Source organism: Sceloporus occidentalis, unplaced genomic scaffold, assembly GCF_023333645.1.
Source record: "Sceloporus occidentalis isolate IW3139 unplaced genomic scaffold, rSceOcc1.0.p SCAF_4, whole genome shotgun sequence".
Taxonomy (NCBI): Eukaryota; Metazoa; Chordata; class Lepidosauria; order Squamata; family Phrynosomatidae; genus Sceloporus; species Sceloporus occidentalis.
Genome location: NW_028316984.1, coordinates 21,508,029 through 21,527,598, shown reverse-complemented (window position 1 = coordinate 21,527,598; position 19,570 = coordinate 21,508,029). Strand labels below are relative to the sequence as shown.

General features: G+C 44.9%; 1 protein-coding gene and 1 long non-coding RNA gene across 2 annotated transcripts in view; one reads left to right on the top strand and one right to left on the bottom strand.

Moving 5' to 3' along the window:
- Positions 1–1,535: 1,535 nt before the first annotated feature.
- LOC149313593 (frizzled-7-like) lies at positions 1,536–3,777 on the top strand. Its single transcript, XM_089523236.1, has one exon. It carries the CDS (start codon positions 1,760–1,762, stop codon positions 3,476–3,478), a length of 1,719 nt encoding a protein of 572 aa, XP_089379362.1. The 5' UTR covers positions 1,536–1,759; the 3' UTR covers positions 3,479–3,777.
- Positions 3,778–6,939: 3,162 nt separating this feature from the next.
- LOC149313592 (uncharacterized) overlaps positions 6,940–19,570 on the bottom strand; it is a 36,617-nt gene continuing 23,986 nt past the window's right edge. Inside the window, exon 4 of the long non-coding RNA XR_016280843.1 lies at positions 6,940–8,262. This is a non-coding gene — a long non-coding RNA (uncharacterized LOC149313592). The remainder of the gene's footprint in view (positions 8,263–19,570) is intronic.

The following is a 19,570-nucleotide window of genomic DNA, read 5'->3' as shown; positions in this document are numbered from 1 at the left end:
TTATTATTATTATTATTATTATTATTATTATTATTATTAACCCACTGGGTGACCTTGGGCAAGAAGTCACACTCTCTCAGGCAAAAATCTGAACATATCTTGCCAAGAAAACCCCATGATAGGAGTGGCCATAAGTCAGAAACAGCTTGAAGGCACACAACAACAACAACAACAACAACAACAACAACAACAACAACAACAACGTGTGTGTTTGTGTGTCTCCCTCCTTGCCTTCACCAAAGTTTTCTTTCAACTTTTCCAGCCTAGGAGTCCCACCTCCCCAAGCCCCGCCCACACTCCTCCCTCTCCCCTCCTTTCATCTCCGCAGCCAATCCCGAGCGGAGCTGCGGAGACAACAGAGCTCGCCATTGGCTGGGGCCCCGCGTTCTACGCCACGCCCCCTGTTTGTTTTGTGAATGGGGCAGGGGCGAAGTGGGCGGGGCTTGTGGAACGCTCAGCCATAAAGGCGCCTTCCGCTGCACCCTGGCCTCTCTTTCTCAATGGGGGGCACGTAATGCATGCGCCTTTTTTGCTGCAGACCCAGCGAAACCGGCTCCGCCGCTGCTGCTGCTGCTGCTGCTTCCTCCTCCGCCGGCGCTTTTCTTGCCTTCCTATTTAATTGGGAGCCTCCTCGTCCAGCGGGAAAAGGACTAATTCTTTGGAGTTTGATTTTAAAGCCATTTCCCTGCCACCTTTGGAAAGAGGCTGAGAGAGACGGAGCCGGGGGAGTTTGCTCCAGAGGAGGCGGAGGAGGAAGAGGAGGATTTCCGCCTGGCTGTGGGTTTCCTGCACACCCTGGAAACTTTTTTTGGAGGGGTGAGTTAAACTGCCCTCCTCTGCCAGGGTCAGAAGAGGAGGAAGGTGGGCCGTGGGCGCGTGGAAGGGAGGAGAGAGACACCAACCTACCCTCCCTCCCTCCCTCCCTCTGTGTGTCTGCCTGGGATCGCCCTTGGGCTGCTTCCCACCAGCCTCCCTCGGGCAGCCACCAAGCAGAGCTGCAGAAGAGCCAGCCAGCCAGCCAGCCACCGGGGGATTCAGCAGCCCTTGAGCCGGCCCTTTTCCGCGGCCTCCGCCCGAGAGGAACCAGCCAAGCAGCCGGGGAGCCTGGCCTGGCCTGGCCTCGCTGCCGGACCCTCGGCGAAGAAGAGAGCCCTCCCTCGCCTCCAGCATCGGCTGGGAAGGGGCTAAGAAGCCGCCGCTGATCGCCTGCCTTGGCCTCCCTCCTCCTCTTTCAATTCCTCTCCTCTCTCTTTCCTTCCTTCCTTACTCCTCCTCCCGTCTTCTTGTTCCTCCACTTTCTTCCTCCTCCTTCTCCTTTCTTTTTCTTCCTACTCTTCTTCCTCCACCTTCTTCCCCCTCTTCTTTTTCTTCTATTGCCTCCTCCTCTTTCCTCTCCCTTCTCTCTCTCCTTCCTCCCTCTCTCTTCTTCTTCCTCTTCTCCTACTGCCTCCTCTTCCTCCTCCTCCTTTTCTCTATTCTTCCCCTCCCTCTTCTTCTTCCTCCCTCTTCTTCCCTCTCTTTTTCCTCCTCTTCTTCCTCCTTTCTTCTTCATCCTACCCCTCCTCCTCCTCCTCTTCTTCCATTGCCTCTTTCTCCTTCCTTCCTCCTCCTCCTCTTCTTTTTCTCCCTCTTCTTCCATTGCCTCCTCTTCCTCCTTCCTTCCTCCTCCTCTTCTTCTTTTCCTATCTCTTCTATTGCCTCCTCCTCCTCCTCTCTCTCTCTCCTTCCTCCCCTCCTTCTTCTCTTTCCTTCTTCCAGGATGGGGCTGGGCCAGGCAGGCCCCCTGGCGGTGGTGTTTCTGTCCTGCCTGCTGGTATCTGGGCCTGGGGGCCGTGGGGCAGCAGTGGCAGGGCAGGCGTACCCTGCTGGAGGGGAGCCAGGCCTCTCTGTGCCAGAGCATGGCTTCTGCCAGCCCATCTCCATCCCTCTCTGCACAGACCTGGCCTACAACCAGACCATCCTGCCCAACCTCTTGGGCCACACCAACCAGGAGGACGCAGGGCTGGAGGTGCACCAGTTCTACCCGTTGGTGAAGGTGCAGTGTTCGGCAGAGCTGCGCTTCTTCCTCTGCTCCATGTATGCCCCGGTGTGCACCGTCCTGGAGCAGGCCATCCCTCCCTGCCGCTCCCTCTGCGCCAGGGCCAGGCAAGGCTGCGAGGCCCTCATGAACAAGTTTGGCTTCCAGTGGCCTGAGAGGCTCCGATGCGAGAACTTCCCCATCCATGGGGCCGGTGAGATCTGCGTGGGCCAGAACACCTCAGACAGCTCCAGTGGGGCAGGAGGGGGGCCAGGCGTCGGGGGTCCTGTGGCGGCCGCACCCACCGCCTCCCCGACGGCCCACCCTTGGCACCCTCTGCCCCCCACTGGCTACACCTTCACCTGCCCCCGCCAGCTCCAGGTGCCCCCTTACCTGGGCTACCGCTTCCTGGGCCAGCGCGACTGTGGGGCCCCCTGCCAGCCAGAGCTGCCCCAGGGGCTGATGTACTTCAAGGCGGCTGAGGTGCGCTTTGCCCGCCTTTTGGTGGGCATCTGGTCCATGCTGTGCTGTGCCTCCACCCTCTTCACCGTCCTGACCTACTTGGTGGACATGCGGCGCTTCAGCTACCCGGAGCGGCCCATCATCTTCCTCTCAGGCTGCTACTTCATGGTGGCCCTGGCCTATGTGGCCGGCTTCCTCCTGGAGGATCGAGTGGCCTGCGGGGAGCGCTTCTCCGACGAGGGCTACCGGACAGTGGTCCAGGGCACCAAGAAGGAAGGCTGTACCATTCTCTTCATGGTCCTCTACTTCTTCGGCATGGCCAGCTCCATCTGGTGGGTCATCCTCTCGCTCACCTGGTTCCTGGCTGCAGGCATGAAGTGGGGCCATGAGGCCATCGAGGCCAACTCCCAGTACTTCCACTTGGCCGCCTGGGCTGTGCCAGCCGTCAAGACCATCACCGTCCTGGCCATGGGGCAGGTGGACGGGGATGTCCTCAGCGGGGTCTGCTATGTGGGTCTTTACAGCGTGGATGCCCTGCGGGGCTTCGTCCTGGCCCCGCTCTTCCTCTACCTCTTCCTGGGCACCTCCTTCCTCCTGGCTGGCTTTGTTTCCCTCTTCCGCATCAGGACCATCATGAAGCATGATGGCACCAAGACCGAAAAGCTGGAGAAGCTGATGGTGCGGATCGGGGTCTTCAGCGTTCTCTACACTGTGCCGGCCACCATCGTCTTGGCCTGCTACTTCTACGAGCAGGCCTTCCGGGACACCTGGGAGAAGACCTGGCTCCTGCAGAGCTGCAAGAGCTACGCTGTGGCCTGCCCCACTGCCAACTTTGCTCCCATGAGCCCCGACTTCACTGTCTTCCTCATCAAGTACCTCATGACCATGATTGTGGGCATCACCACCGGCTTCTGGATCTGGACTGGCAAGACCCTCCAGTCTTGGCGGCGCTTCTACCACAGACTCAGCACTGGGAGCAAAGGGGAGACAGCAGTATGAGGTTTAGGCCTGTCCACCTGACCCTGTCTGGGCCCTGTCCCACACTGCTGCTCTTCCTGCTCCTTGTGGAGAAGACATTACCTGAGGGAGGAGGGTGTCTGGGCAGTGGGTCTGTGGGCTTGCATGGAAGCGAAGGGGTTGCTTCTTCCTTCAAACTCTTGCCTCTTCTTCTTTCCAAGGGATGGTGATTTTGTACATGCAGCAAGCATTCCAGCTTGGTTTCTCTCTCCCAACCATGCTCTCTCTAATTTTTTTTCTTTTTTACCTTGATAGCCAAGTTGAAGAGGGTTGAAGAAAGTGTCCTTAAGGCCTGTTACAGACAGGCCAAAATAAAGCTGCTTCGAGTCACTTTGGAGGTATGCTATTTCAATGATGCATGCATCCTAAGAGTCCAAAAGCCGCACCAAAGGCACACTCCAGTTCTAAGGACTGGAGCGCAGATTTGGTGCGGCTTTTGGACTCTTAGGACACATGCATCATTGAAATACCATTCCTCCAAAGTGACTCGAAGCAGCTTTATTTTGGCCTGTCTGTAACAGGCCTAAGACTTGTTCTTCAGAATGGTCAGTTTCTGATCCTGAGAGAAGTTCTTTACTTCTCTTTGCCTGTTCCCCACTGTACCCTAACTCCTTTTAGGAAGGAAAGAAGATAGAGAACTGTGGGATCTGTTCAAAGAGAAATGCTGGAATTGGGCCCAGGATGCAAAATGCAGGTGTGGGGATTGAAGTAGAGAATTATTATTTGTAAAATCCCTAAAACTGAAAGTCGGTCACATTTGTGTGCTTTGAGGTGGCAAGTTGAAACTTCAATAGGTCATTCCCTCTTCCTCCCAAAAATAAGTTCCAATTCACTATCTTTGTAGTCACATCCAAGATGCGCTGAGTCTCTCCCTCAACCCCTAGTACAGGCCAGAGTTGAGATGGCAAAATAGAACAGCAGTTCCCAGATTTTCCCAGTCAGCATGACCAGCACTATGATGGTTGGGATTGTGGATGTTACAGTGGGGACAGAGTGTGGAGTCATTTTTGGACTACAGCTCCCCGAATCCCATGATGGTTGGGGGTCTCTGGGAGCTATAGTTAGAATAATTAGCTTTTTGGATGGCAGTTTCCAGGATCCCCCAAACAAGTGGACATGGGATTCTGGGAATTCTCATCCAATAAACCACTATTCCAAGCTCTGGGACAATCAAGGGATAGCCAAGAGGCAGACAGAGAAACAGCTGAAAGTCACTTGCAGGATTACAGGGAGCAGCAAGAGTGGCCAGTATCTCCAGAGAGCAAAAATGAGAGATCCTGAGTAGATGTGAAACAGTGTTCCAGCAACCAAGAGGGAAGGCTTTTAGGAGGAGCTGCCAGAGTCCCATACAAGGGCCAGCCATGGTGCATTAGAGGCTTCTGGAATGAAATCCTCCTGGGGAAAAGATCTGCTTAAAGCTGAGGGATCCTTTCCTCCTAAGGAGAGGAGATGCATCTTCTGCTTGCAGCCATACATTGTGGGCTTGATAGTTCTGGGCCACTATTTTAGGTGCCATACATTGCTGCCTGGGGTGCTTAGGATAGCTTTGCACATCTGTGTCTGTTACGAGAGCTCCAGCTTCCCTGAGGAAGGTGGACCCCTAGCCATCAGTCTTGAGGGCTCAGGCAATTTCTGTGATAGTCACTGTTGTGTGCCTTCAAGGCATTTTGATTTCCGGGGAACCTAAGGTGAATTTATCACAGGGTTTTCTGGGCTGAGAATATGTGACTCACCTATAGTCACTCCATGGGTTTCCGTGGCTGAGTCGGGAATTGAATCCTGGTCTTTAAGGCCCGATGCCCAAACCACTATACCATGCAGGTTCCTACAGTAGTCATTAGTTGCTGCCAGTTTGAGACTTTGACTCCTCCAGCAGACACAAAGTGATACACGGAGTGTTTCTCCTTTTTTTAGAAGATGGCATCATTGATAAAAATCTTATTTGAGCCTCCTGTAAAGTTTGCCACAACAATTTTGCAAATATACAGATAGATAGACCTAGTTCCCTTTTCATCAAGTTCAGACTGCCATACATAAATGTGGGCAGTCTCTTGAGGTGCACAGCACTCTTGGTGCAAACAAGCCAACATGGCTACTGCTGCAAACATCCCATCTCCACATCTATGTTGGACCCATCGATTTTAATGGGATTTAGTCCCAAGTCGGTGCATAGGACTGCAGGCTAAGCACTCTTGCCTTGAAGGGAGTAAAGACATGCAGTATTTGTTGAACTCAGTGTGGCTTAAACTTCCAAGTCAACATGCCTAGGCTCAGGCTGCTGTGGCGGGGGAGTTTCCTCCATTCATTTTAGGGTTTCTTTTCTGTTTGAATCCTCCTTTGGCAAAAGGGTCTTGCTGGGGCTTTGGGGAGGGGAAGGGTGCAGGGCTAAGTAAGGAGCACTCTGAAAAAGAAGTGACATGTTGATTTTCGGGAGAATGCGTTTTACTCTCCTCTCTTTTGTTAGAGGGGACAAAAGAGAAACAAAAGTGTGTTTCTTTGTGGCAAGGCAGAAGCATGGGATCAGTTTTTATGGGGGGGAAGGTAACAAAGCATTTGTTGAGGTCCAACTACATGGCTGCTATATGAAAATGGAGGGAAAGGAAAGGAAGTTTTGCTAAGGTCTCTTGTTTAACTCTGAGGAAATCTGAGAAACTACCCTCCTCCTCCTCTCTCTTTATTTGTAATGGAGTTTTAATTCAGAACACCTGACAAAACAGCCAGCACTGAAATATGTAAAACAGGCAAATATAATCTCTCCTTTCTTTCCCCCAAAGTTGTGATTTCCCCTGAGGAAAAAGACATCTATGTCTGTGTTCACCTTCGGAGGCTGTGTAAAGGGAAAGCTGTAGGAACTGACCAGTTTTCCCCTCCACATCTGTAGCATTCCCAGTTCGATGGTGTTCACAGCAAGATTTTAAAATGTCTTGGGAAAGGAAGAGGTTGCTCAAGTGCTTCTAAGGCTCTCCTGGGTTGGGGCCATTCTTCTTTTTCAAACAAGAAGATAGTTCTGGCCATGTTTGCTCAGAGGAAGTGCATGGCATTTCTCGATCTTTTTAGGAAAGGTGTGTAAGATTGCAAGCTCTAGTTTTGTGAGCTTGACACATTCGGTTGCAAAGTTGTCTCAATTAAATCTGCAAAAGTGGTATACCTGGAATATGTTCTGCTCAGGGATACTTTGGAATTAACATGCATAGGATCAGCTCTTGTATTCTATGGGGAATCGGTGGGATGATACAGGCACTCATTTAACATTTAATTGGTGGAGCATGGCCACACAACTCACATTTTCTGCATTCTGCCCATATGTTGTGCAGTGGAGGTGTGTGTGTTTTCTCCGAAGTAGGATTTACTTCCCAGTTGTGTGTAAGGTTGCAGTCTAAGAAGTGGAGAACTAATGTTACCTAGTATGCCTCGTTCCTAAAATGTGCACTTCTTTTTTAAAAAAAAAAAATCCACCAATATCCAGCAATGTTCTCCATCTTTTCTTGTACGGTTTTATTAAACATGCCTCTGAAATGAAACCAAACAAAATGTTCTGCATCACCGTAGATAAAAATCTTCCTCAGCGAGGGGCCCCTGATTCAATGAAATGCCTTTTCACTTCCAAGGGGTTTCATATTTCTTCCCAAGATTCCATTTCCCTTTCTCTTGGAATTGTTTTAAACTACTTTTAAATGATGTGAACCTAAGGGGTTTGGCTTGCTTTGGCCTGAAAGATTATTTGGAGAACTGTGGGTTTTAATGAGTCCTTTTTTGTTTTATTCCTTCCTTCTTTCCTAGACAATAATCATCCCCCCTCCCTTTTTTTAAATGAATGGAGATGAAGTTCTTTAAAAACAAAACTCCCATCTCTTCACAGAGGAGCATTGGTAAGGGAGAAAGAAAAGCCATCAAAGGGGAATGGTGTGGGTGTATGCAGAGAGAAGCACCCCACTCATTCTGCAGTGTATTTGATCTCCTTAGTGCTGAGGTCCTTAGTTTTAAAGTGTGCACCAAACAAGCTGAAAGTGCAGTGTGTGTATATTTTGTAAATCTGACATTTTTGTAAGAAATATATATGTATTTATGTTTTTACTTACTTTTTTTGGTTTTGCTTTTGGAAGGTCTGTGTAAGACTCCATCTCTTTATGTACAGAACACAACAAATAAATGGATTTTTAATACAACGGGTTTTTCAAAAGAGCTATTTTAACAGTGCGATATTCTTTTCCCCTATACTATTTTGTTGAATCACTGAGTTTCTTAAACATTTGTTAATTCTAGGTGGCCTCAAGCTAACTGTTCCCTTTGAAGATTTGCAACTATTCAACTGAATGGAACCTCTGAATAAATATGCATAGGATTATTATTTTGTGGAATAAGACATGTACTGCCTGATCCTAAGTGTCTACCCAAAAGGAAGTCCAAATGAATTCCAAGAGGGCATGCTTCTAAGATAGTATTGTTAGAACTGCCTTGCTTACTGAGAATGATGGGACTTGTAGAGACCAATGCATCTGGAGGTCACCAGGTTGAAGAAGAGTGGCTAAGTGCATAATAGTCATATGTTGCTTATACAAAGTAGGTCTTGCTGAAACCATCCTTCCTTTACGTAGGATTTCATGGTAGTCTTTCTGTTGGTGTCTGTATTTATTTACTGCATTTGAATCCTGTCTTTGGTCCATAACAGTGTTTTCCAAACATTGGTGCTCCAGATGTTTTGGACTCCAACTCACACAATTCCCGTCTGTTGGCCAAACTGCTGAGGCTTCTGATGAGTTAAACACCTGAAGGACCAAATTTTGGGAGTCACAGGTCTGTAAGAATACTGTATATGTAGAAGTTTGCCGCATCAAACTAAAGGACTTTATAGTGCAGTATTTTATTCATGCAGTGGATAAGCAGGGGCTCTTTCATACTGCACAATTCTAGCACTATCATCCCACTTTAACTGCCATGGCAACATCTTATAGCATCTTGCAATTTTGTTAGATGCATCAAAGGAAGATATTCCAGCTGGTTATCCCAAAGGCCCCTCCCCTGTCAACCCCAGGATTATAATAGATGGAACCATGGCAGTTAAAGTGGAATCATAGTGCTATAATTGCGCTGTGTGAAAGGGCCCTAGAAGACTACAAGTGAACCCCTTGTAGTCCTGTTTCTGAGTAGCTGGTACTGAGAGGAAGCATAGAGTTATGACAAGGAGCCATAGGCAGCCTTCTCTCTGAATTTGTCTTATCCTCACCCAAGGAGTTCAAAATGGAGTGTGTGGCCCTTCCGTCTTTATTCTCAAACCAACCCTCTGAGGCAGATTGGGCTGAGAGGGAATGGGTCTGGTTTGTCTCTGAACCACAGCCTGGAGAAGGTGCTTTTTGGACTATGGCTCCCAAAATGCCCCAGATAACACTGCCATTGGGGATTTTGGGAACTGTGGTCTAAAGGAGAACCTTTTCTAGCCTGTCCTCTAACTTGGAAGTGCAGCCTTGCCCCACAACCACAGTTTGGAGCTTGAGGAGCACATGGCCTTTCAGATACAGTTGTCTCACATTAATGGGCATCCATATAAAAGGAAAGCAGATTTTCCAGAAACATTTGTTAAAATATGGCTATCTTGTTTTTCAACACTTTGTTCCATGCTTTGCTTTTCTGACTTTTAAGGAAGTTGCTCAATGCAGGGGTTTTTACTCGTCTCTCCAAGAGGGGAAGGTGGTGGTCATGTTATTACATCCTGACTCTTGTCTGCTAGTAATATTGTTAGCACATAGGATTAAGTGTGGGACTTAACTTTCGTATGGACGTAGAAGATTGTACTCTTAATCTCACTGAACGAGGATGAGTTTTTGAGTAAACAGGCCTTAATTTGGGCTGCACCCACTTATTAAAGTTGACATTTCAAATACTTGTTATTCTTAGTAACAGTAGGCTTGTGACACTGGTTCTTAATTTCTTTTTAAACATTATAAACAGAACAATTAGCTTCAAGCAAAACATTGTTTTACTGGGACTTGACAATTTTAACAGAGGAGTGTTAACATTATGAATCTTGCTCAGCAACAAACGTTAGAAGTCCAGTCCCAAAATGGACTATGACCGAGTAACATTTTGCAAATAGATGATTCTGTTGCTCTTATTTGAATGTCCTTCAGAACAGAACTTCTTAAAGCAGGATAACAATAATCTTTAAACCAGAAGTGAGCAGCCCATGGCCTCCCAAGTGTTATGGGACTGCAACTCCCTTAATTCCTCTCCTTGGCATCCACCTATAATGAGAGTTGGGAGTCAATATCTGGAGGGCCACATCCCCATCCTTGCTTCACATATTGGCGTACGGGGGTTGTGGCCCTGTAGAGGTTGCTAGACTCCAACATCCATCTACCCCCTTTAATTACTGTTAGTTTGGGCGGAAGGGAATTGCAGTCCCACAATCTGATCTAGATACATGAATACAGCTTTTGTCAAATAATTCAACATAGACGTTTTCTCTCCTCAAATATCTCTGGTTCTTTGCATTCATGTTTCTCTTAAGGTACTGTAGGAGGGAGATTATACAGCATATTAGATTTTAACCCCACTTTTTGAGTGCATTATCAGGATGTTTTGTCTGCCTTCAATTAGTTTCCAACTTAAGGCGATTCCAACTTACAGTGATCCTGAGGCAAACCTATCTTGGGGTTTTCTTGGCAAGAATTGTTCAGATGGGGGGTGCTTTTGCCTTCCTTTGAGGCTGGGAGAGTGTGACTTGACCAGGATCATCCAGTGTGTTTCCATGGCCAAGCAGGGATTCAGACCCTGGTTTCTAGAGTCCTAGTACAGTACAAAACTCAAACTACTACACCATACTGGCTGGCTGTCAGGGTGTCATACAAAAAATGTTTAAGCAGCTATGAAAAGCAACTATGAAAAGCTGTGGAGATAAAAAGGCTGCAGGCCTGCATGATGAATTTGCTTCTGTTCATTGGGATGGATCCAAAATTTGTAATGCTTGGACTACAGAAGAGACAGAAGTAAGTCATGAATTCTGTTACATCCAGTTGATTTCTATAGGTTTACTCTAACAATAGGTAAGTCTGTATCCATCTTATCCCCAGGAATATCTAAATATGGTGGCATAGTGTTAAAATGCTGAACAGGAACTTGGGAAGCATACACAGTGGTTTGAGCTATGACTCTGGAGACCTGGGTTCGATTCTTGATGGTCATGAAACCCACTGGGTGACCTTGGGCAAGTCACATGCTCTCAACCTCAAAGGAAGGCAAGAGAAAACCTCTGAACAAATCTTGCAAAAAAAAAAAAATGACAGCTCACCCTAAGTTGGAAACACAACTTTTCCCACAAAACACACACACACACACAGTCCCTACCCAGCCACAAAACTTGATGGGTAAATCTTGGACCACTTATTCTCTCTTTGTGCCTGACATGCTTCACAGGGCTGTTGTGAAGTTAAACTTGGGAGAAAAACCATCTGTGCTACTTTCAGCTCAGGCTAAAAATATAACAAATACTGAAAACTGTAGGTTTGGACTACACTACTACAGTGTTAACAGGTTTGGACTACACTACTACAATGTTAACAGGAATAAGAAAATGTCCTACTGACCTCATTGGGACTGCTGGATGAATAATATATGCTTAGGATTGGGCTGCACATTTTATCAAATGCAGCTTTTTTAATGCTGAGTATAGTGGTCTGGATAATGGGCACAGAAGGAATCTCTGCCAAAGGACTATCTCTGTCAGCAAAGTACCAAGCTAGTCTTCTGGATGGCAACACCCACAGTCCCATACTTGTTCCCTTTCTTATTTCATCTTGAAGAAGGCAATTTTATGGCAGAAATCCAGCTTGTTTCCCTTCCTCTGGTGTAAATCATACCAGAGAACTGATTGTATTCATTTAATTATAGAAAGAAATCTGAGGTAGCTAGGGCTAGAGCCTGGCTTTTGAGGAGCGTTGGCCAACCTGTTTTGGTATTAGGAAACTCTGACTTGCAACAACTTGTCCATGCAGGGTGCCAAAGCCATGTCACAACTTGGGTTGATTAGAAGTAAGCTTTTTATTTGGTATAGGCATGGCTTTAACATCCCACTTGTTGTAGAGTGGGAAAGTATAGCTTGCAAAATAAATCTTAGTTTAGCATATTTATGTAGAGACAATAGTGTCCCACCTCATTCTATGGACTGGTTGTAACCCGTTGTTCTTCCACAGATCCAAAACCACATGCTTACAAATAAGCAAAGGCATCTTTTTGTGTTGAGCCACTTACTGCTGGTATAAAAGTGGGCAACCTTCTGAGTGGCACAGAGGTCTTTATCAGGCAGAAATTGGTAGTTAAGTTTTCCCCATATTAAAGGTAGGCATATATATAAAACAGAATATATATTCAATATCATGGCACCATTGCATTTTTTACATTACAATTGTAATGACAGGGTTGTTATTAAACCCATTGAGCATCTAATAGTGAAACATTTCCTGTGTAAGCTGTGTTGAACTGAATGTGCATAGAGCTCTACCAGGTTCATTATTACTTTTCATAAAGCTTGAACAGGGAAAATTCACAGAAGACATAGTCCCATGTCATTCAATGGTGATAAGAGGAATCACATCAGTATCCCCTACAGAATGAAAAAAATGTGCACTCCATGCTGGACTGCACCTCCTAGCTTCCCTCAGCATTCATTTTTCTAGCTAGGTCTGATGGGACTTGTAATTTAACAATTAATACATCTATCATACTTTGCTGCCTGAGGCAAAGAGCTGCGCTCCAGTCCTTAGGAGTATATCATGGCTGTGGCACGGCTTCCGGACTCTTAGGAAACATGCACCATTTAAACAGCATACCTCCAAAGTGACCTGAAGCAGCTTTATTTTGGGCTGTCTGTATGGGGCCTTTGTTAGTCTCTTCTTTGTGCATGTGTGTGTGTTGTGTGCCTTCAAGTCATTTCTGAATTATGGCGACCCTAAGGGGAACCTATCACAGGGTTTTCTTGGCAAGTTTCTTCAGGTGGAGTTTGCCATTGGTATCACCTGAGGCTGAGAGAGTGCCCAAAGTTACCAAGTGGGTTTTCATGGCCGATTGGGGATCTAAACCCTGCTCTCCAGAGTCCTAGTCCAATGTTCAAACCACTACACCACTCTGGCTCTTTAGTCTGTTCTTTAGCAAATTCAAACAAGGAGTCCTGCACTGCCTTAAAGACTAATAAGTGTATTATGACATTGGCTCACATCAGGTGAAGTGGAGTCTAGTTCATGAAGACATCATAATACTTTAAAATCCTCATGCAGTGGTAGAAAAGTATGAGACATGAAGGAACTTGAAAAATTCACCCACTATCACAAAGATCTGGATTGAGTTAGTAGCAGGCAGCCTCACAGGGTTGAATCCCATATATTCAGTGCAGTTATGCTCCATCCACGGTAATTTAGTAAAGAGCCACACCTAGTGATACGTCATGATGTGGACTCCTGTGCCTAGGGTTGCCATACTTCTCTGCTAAAAACCAGGAGAAAATGTAGGATAAAATTTAGACCAAAATGTAGGACATTTAAGAAAAATGGAAGACCTTACATGTCCTACATTTTGGGCTAAATTTTATCCTACAATTGTCCTATATTTTGGTCTAAATTTTGTCCTACATTTTGTCCCGGTTTTTAGTAGAGAATTATGGCAACCCTACCTGTGCCATGATTTATGGCTCCTCTTGAAAGCTATGCAGATGATTAAATAATATATACAAATGTGTTGTGGGCAGGGTGGCTCATGGCCAGTGTTGTCAATCACCCTCGAAGAGAATCCTCGGATTGGTTCCCCAGAATGGTGCCAAATTACCCAGAAGGGGGGCAGCAGGACTTCCGGTTTGGAGGTGCAAGGCACTATGGGAAGGTCTAAAGGGGATGGGACTGGTAGTTTTTCATCCGGACTTGCTGATCACTTTCTATTGGCCACTGTTTGGGTGGGAAGGTTGAAATTCCCTGGAAACGCCCCAGAAATTTTGCAACCAAGGAAAGAAATTAAATCCCCCTGTTTCTGGGGAATTCCCCGGAAATTGGCAACCCTGCTCATGGCCACAAATTGCCATACAGCTAAAGAGCAAATTGTATCATCCACACAAAATGATTGCCCATTTACTGGGTAATTAGATAATATTTTGTTGTTGTTGTGAACTTTCAAGTCCTTACTGACTTATGCCCACCCTAAGGGAAACCTATCATGGGGGTTTCTTGGCAAGTTTCTTCTGAGGGGGTTTGTTATTGCAATGCCCTGAGGCTGAGAAAGTGTGACTTGCCCTAGGTCACCCAATGGGTTTCCATGGCCAAGCCAGGATTCAAACCCTGGTCTCCAGAGCCATAGTTAAACCACTACACCATGCTCACTTCCTAAACCATGAAATCCAACATCTCGCAACTGTATTTATGACTAAGTCATGGGATTTCAACCTTGTTTCTTCCTCCCTGGAGCAGAATCTAAGGGGTGGTAGAAGTCTTAATGGGGCTTGGGACTAAGCCATCTGGACACAAGCCCATATATTCAGGATCAATTCTTAAGAGACCTAATCTGTTCTCCAAGTGAACCATTGAAATATGGAATGTGATTGACTGAAAAGAGGAAGAAGACTAGCACTTGACAAATATGCAGCTTTGGGATGAAAACTTCCAGAAGGCCTCAGCCAATATAGCCTGGGGCTGCTGCTGCTGTTGTTGTTGTTGTTGTTGTTGTTGTGTGCCTGCAAGTCATTTCTGATTTATGGCAACCCTAAGGCGAACCTATCATGGGGGTTTCTTGGCAAGATGTGATCAGAGGAGGTTTGCCATTGCCTTCCCCTGGGGCGGAGAGAGTGTGACTTGCCCAAGGCCACCCCAGCGGGTTTCATGGCTAAGCTAGGAGCCAAACCCTAGTCTCTAGAATCATAATTCAAAACTCAAACCCACTACACCACACTGGCTCTTAGGCAGGGGCCATGTAGGCTGGGAATTCTGGGAAATGTAGTCCAGAAAAGTAACTTCTCCCAAGCTCTGGACATGCTCTGTGCACATGGTGACACTCTCTCATGAGGAAAAGCTTGCCTCACATAACACCAGCATGGCATTAAATTTCTTCCTCGTAGAACTGAAAAAGACATTTTAAAAAAGTTTCTTAACTACCAGAATTTTTTAAAAAATGACTTTTTTAGTTCATGAGGGGAAGACTGAGTATTAACGCCATGCTGGTCATAGGCGAGGCAAGCTTTTCCTCATGAGAGAGTGTCACCAACTCTTTTTTTTTCCTTTGCACATCCACCAGATTTCTCCATATATATATATATATATATAAAATACACTGTCTTACCCATTTTGACAGAGGTCAGAATGTCATAAAAGGCAGTTGTGGCTCCAAAACACACTGCATAAATAATCCAGTTTGAGACTGCTTTAACTGCCCTGGCTCAATGCTAGGCAATTCTGGGAACTGTAGTTTTGTGAGACATTTAGCCTTCCCTGTCAAAGAGCTCGGGGGGGGGGGGCACAATAAACTACAACTCCCAGGATTCCCTAGCACTGAGCCAGGGCAGTTAAAGCAGTCTCAAAACTGGATTATTTCAACAGTGTATTCTGGACCAGGGTGATGGGCACAATCTGATAGATAGCAGACTGTCTTCTTAAGGGCCTGCCTTATCTTGTCAACTAGGCTGACAAAAAAAATGCATTTCAAGCCAAAGCAACCAAATTTGAGCCAATGTTCCATCACATCCAGCACTTTGCGTTGGATGGATACAGACTTATTGCATGCTTAGAGTAGACACATTAGTCATAACTGCATTCAGTTCTATTTACTTTAGTAGATCGTCTCTCTCACCATGACATACTGTAAGTCTGAATACAATCCTTTCTCTCCAGCAGTAATAATTACAAATTCTAAGTCAGCTCAAAATATTTGAACCCAAGCTTGAAATCATGGCGCTTTGGACTACAGCTTTCAGAATCCCTCAGACAGCATGGCTAATAGTTAGGGGATTCTGGGGATTATAACCCCTAAAAGTAAAATTTCAACGTTCTGATTGGAACTCTCTGTGCTTTTAAAGCATGTTACAAACTCACACCACCTTGTGAAGTTGAAGGCTTTCATGGCCGGCATCCATAGCTTTTTGTGGGTTTTTTGGGCTATGTGGCCATGTTCTAGAAGAGTTCCTTCCTGACGTTTCGCCGGCATCTGTGGCTGGCATCAAGATGCCAGTCACAGATGCTGGCAAAAAGTCAGGAAGAAACTCTTCTAGAACATGGCCACATAGCCCAAAAAACCCACAAAAAACTACTCACACCACCTTGGTTCCATTATTATTATTATTCTACCTTGCAATGGACAAAAGTGTGTACTGCTAGCCATGTTAGCAGTCCGCCTGTTGTCTCTGCTGTGGTTCAGAGTTTTCTTTTTCACTCAGGGATCCAGCCATGGAAGCGCTGTCTTAACACATTCTTTTACTCTGAGGTTATCCTGTGTGTGTATCTGAATCTGTTAGGATGAGCCTGATGAACACGAAGCTTGCGACATATAATAATAAAACAAATATGACTAAGCTGTCCAACGTAAAAATGTGCACATTCTTTTTGAAGCTTATACCACCCACACTTCGCTAGACTTCTGTCAATAGTTCCCCCTCGCCTTTTTTTCTCTTTTTCCATACACATCAAAGCATGTTCCTGGCCCAAAATCATCATCTTGTTTTTAATAGAGTCTGTACTGGAGACAGTCAAATTGAACAGCTTCCCAAATGTTTATCTAAACTATGAACCAGATCGAGTGTCTTCCATGGCCTCTTTCCAAGAATGTCTTGCACACCCTGTTTCCCCACCCACCCACCTACAAACATGGCTGTGCTTGGGAACAGGTTTTTAAAGAAAATCAAGAACGCATAGCAAAGGCATGGATTTAAAATGCCCCTTCCACAGTGTAGCTGGCCACTAATTAAACACTGGCGCTAATTGCCATCAGTTATTTGCATCTCGCTGTTTTGAGCCCACTTTTGAGTGCCTGGCTTTCCTCAGAACCTTTTCATGTTCTCTCTCCAAATGAAAAGAAAAGAAAAGAAACTGTCTCTGAAAGAAATAAAAGACAATGTGTGTGTGTGTGTGTGTGTGTGTGCGCAGTTATTTTTTAAAAGGAAAAAAGTGTTTGCATGCATGCACACACACACACATTCAAAGACAGCTTTGATTATCTCAAGAAAAAGACAGACTTCAGAAAACAAACCCTCCTAAATTCAAAGACATATTTTTTTAAAAAAAAATCGTATCCATTATGAAAACGCATTTTTCAAGTTTTAATTTTTAAAAGGTTTGGTAATGCTGTACTTTAAATAATGATTCTTTCTTTCTTTCTTTCTTTCTTTCTTTCTTTCGGCAACAACCCATAGAAATTTCAACCAGCGTTTCCTGTTCTTCTTTTATGAGCTGTGCATAGCAGTATTCCATTGGGAATGGCAGTCAGTAAAATCAATGCCATTTGACACCCTTCCACATGAACACATAACAGTCTGGAACTGAACAGCGTTATGTGGGTGGATGGAAAAACCACTTTAGAACTCATTTTTCTTTGTGCTTCCTCTCATTTCAGTGTACACCTGGAATTCTCCCTAAGGTTAAACAATAAACTATGTCCCTCCGTGTTCATAACTTGGACATACTCAGAAGCAGAGAACACAAACACAGGCCAGCACTCAGCAACGGTATAGCTGCTGCAAGGAGACCAATCTAGACCCAACTGTTGCTTTTTCCATCCTTTCATCCTAACTCCCAGATGCATTTCAGGAACACTGGGATAAAGGATTGACTGCACCAAACCTTGCTGCATTTGAAGGGCCATCCACCGGCCCTACAAAAGTATAGAATGTATAGATTTTACAGTCGTGTGTGTCTTGGCAGAAAGGTCATTATCACACAAGCCCCATTCTCACTGCAATCGCATCAGTTTAAAAAAAATCGGAAACATATAGGATTCAGAGCAGCCACTGCTGCATGTCTTCACAGTTTCGCCACTGGGGCTGCTGCTGCCATTGTACACTCTTTCTGACTCCTCCTTAACCCCATCTTCCTACTTAACCAGCATGCCTTTCATTTATTTTATTTTTATTTATTATTATTTTAACTTTTTCAAGCAATACCAGAGCTCTGCTATTGCAATGTATATTAAAAAGAAAGAAAGGAAAGAAATAGAAAAAAAAAATTAAAGGCAATCAAGCTGCTTGGGAATAGCGAGGAGGTGGAGGGACAGGAGGAGAGGACACTATGATACCATGTGCCTGGCATTATTGCAACTGCCCCAACAGTGGCATTTTGCACCTGGGGACTAGCATGATTGGGAGGTCATTAATGGGTTTCCCCCATCAATTAAAAGGGATGCCCTAACCCCACTTCAGGGACACACCAGCTATGGGCTGGAGGTGGTGTTGTGAAGGAGGATTTTCTGGTTGAGGATCATAAAGGTCCCACCCCCCTCAAGTGCCAATCTCAGGATTTCATAGGATGTTGCCATGGCAATTACAGAGGAATCATAGTGGTATAATTGTCTAGTGTGGGTATTCACACTAGACAATTATACCACTATGATTCCTCTGTAATTGCCATGGCAACATCCTATGAAATCCTGAGATTTGAATACACTGTAGTTTTGAATACCCTGTAAGTGTATTAAAAAATTATTGTAAATTTAAGGAAGGAGAGCAAATAGGATTCTGACATTGAAGTATATTGTTAAGATTTACTTTGTTATTGCTCTGCTAAGATAGATAAGTGATTGATATATCAGAACCTGGTGTTGACAATACATAAAACTGTTTTTCAGATTTAAATACATAACTAAATCAATCTACAGAGGTGAAAATCCAATACTACCCCATATTTGGTAAAACTATACCCTTTCCTATTGAATTGCATGAAGAGTGATTAATTTCATAGTGAACGAAAGTATAGTTGGCTCTTGACCCTTACCCTCTCCCCTACCTCCTTTTTGGTTTAGAGATAAAAGGCATCTCACCTGAGTTGTATTGGGTAAAAGATAGTAGTTTGATAAATTGTGTGCCTTCCCAAAAAGCCTGATAATCTAGAGGGAAACATCTGAATACTTGGTGACTGTATCTGTAAGCTAAAGACTGAGCATCAGAGATATAATCTTGTTACCTCCAACTACTGAACAGCTATTTCCCTAATAGCTTACCCTCTTTCTTCCTTAACCAAAGATGATGAATACAAGGAAAAATGCAGCACTGAATGCAGCCCAACCTGGAAATGCAAGGAGAACATCGGCTGAATCATTACCGAAGTTTTCAGAACATAATGATGCATTAATCGAAGAAATGAGGAGACTGCAGCAGGAAACGAGCAAAGAGATTCAAGCTTCAAAAAATAAAGTCAAATCCGAATTAAAGGCGGAAATTAGGCAACTTAATGAGAGATTGGATCAAATAGAAAATGAATTCAATTCAATTAATGGAAAGATTAAAAACCTAAAAATTGAAGTGCAATCAGTAGAAGAAAAAATTGACCGAGTAGAAAGATCAAGAGAAGAAGATCAGGACTTGATTTTGAAAATCCTGGTCAAACAAAGGGAAAACTGCCTGAAACTGAGAGGACTCAAAGAAAATACGAACGAGAACTTATACACCCTGTTGTGTCCAATATTAGCAAAATTTGTAAACGAGTCAGAAGAGCAGTTTCCCTTGGAAATTGACCGGGCATATAGGATAAGCTGTAGAGTAGCCAAATTAAAGAATTTGCCAAGGGATGTAATCGTGTATTTTGTAAGGAAGCAGACAAACCAAAGCTACAAAAAGAAACTAATGGTGGATGACCAAGAATTAATTATTTTGAAAGATATACCAAGTCAAATATTGAAGAGGCGCAGAGACTACAAATGCCTGACTGATATTCTCAACCAACACAAAATCCCTTTCAGATGGGAGGAAGTTGAAGGTCTTGTAGTTACATGGAAACAGAGGAAAACAAGGCTGAATTCTGTTGAAAAAGCAAAACTCTTTTTAAAAGGCCTGAAGAGAGATTTAGAGGAGAGAGAGAGAAGAGGAGGAGGAGGAGAGGACGACGGGGGAGGGAGTGAGGACTAGCA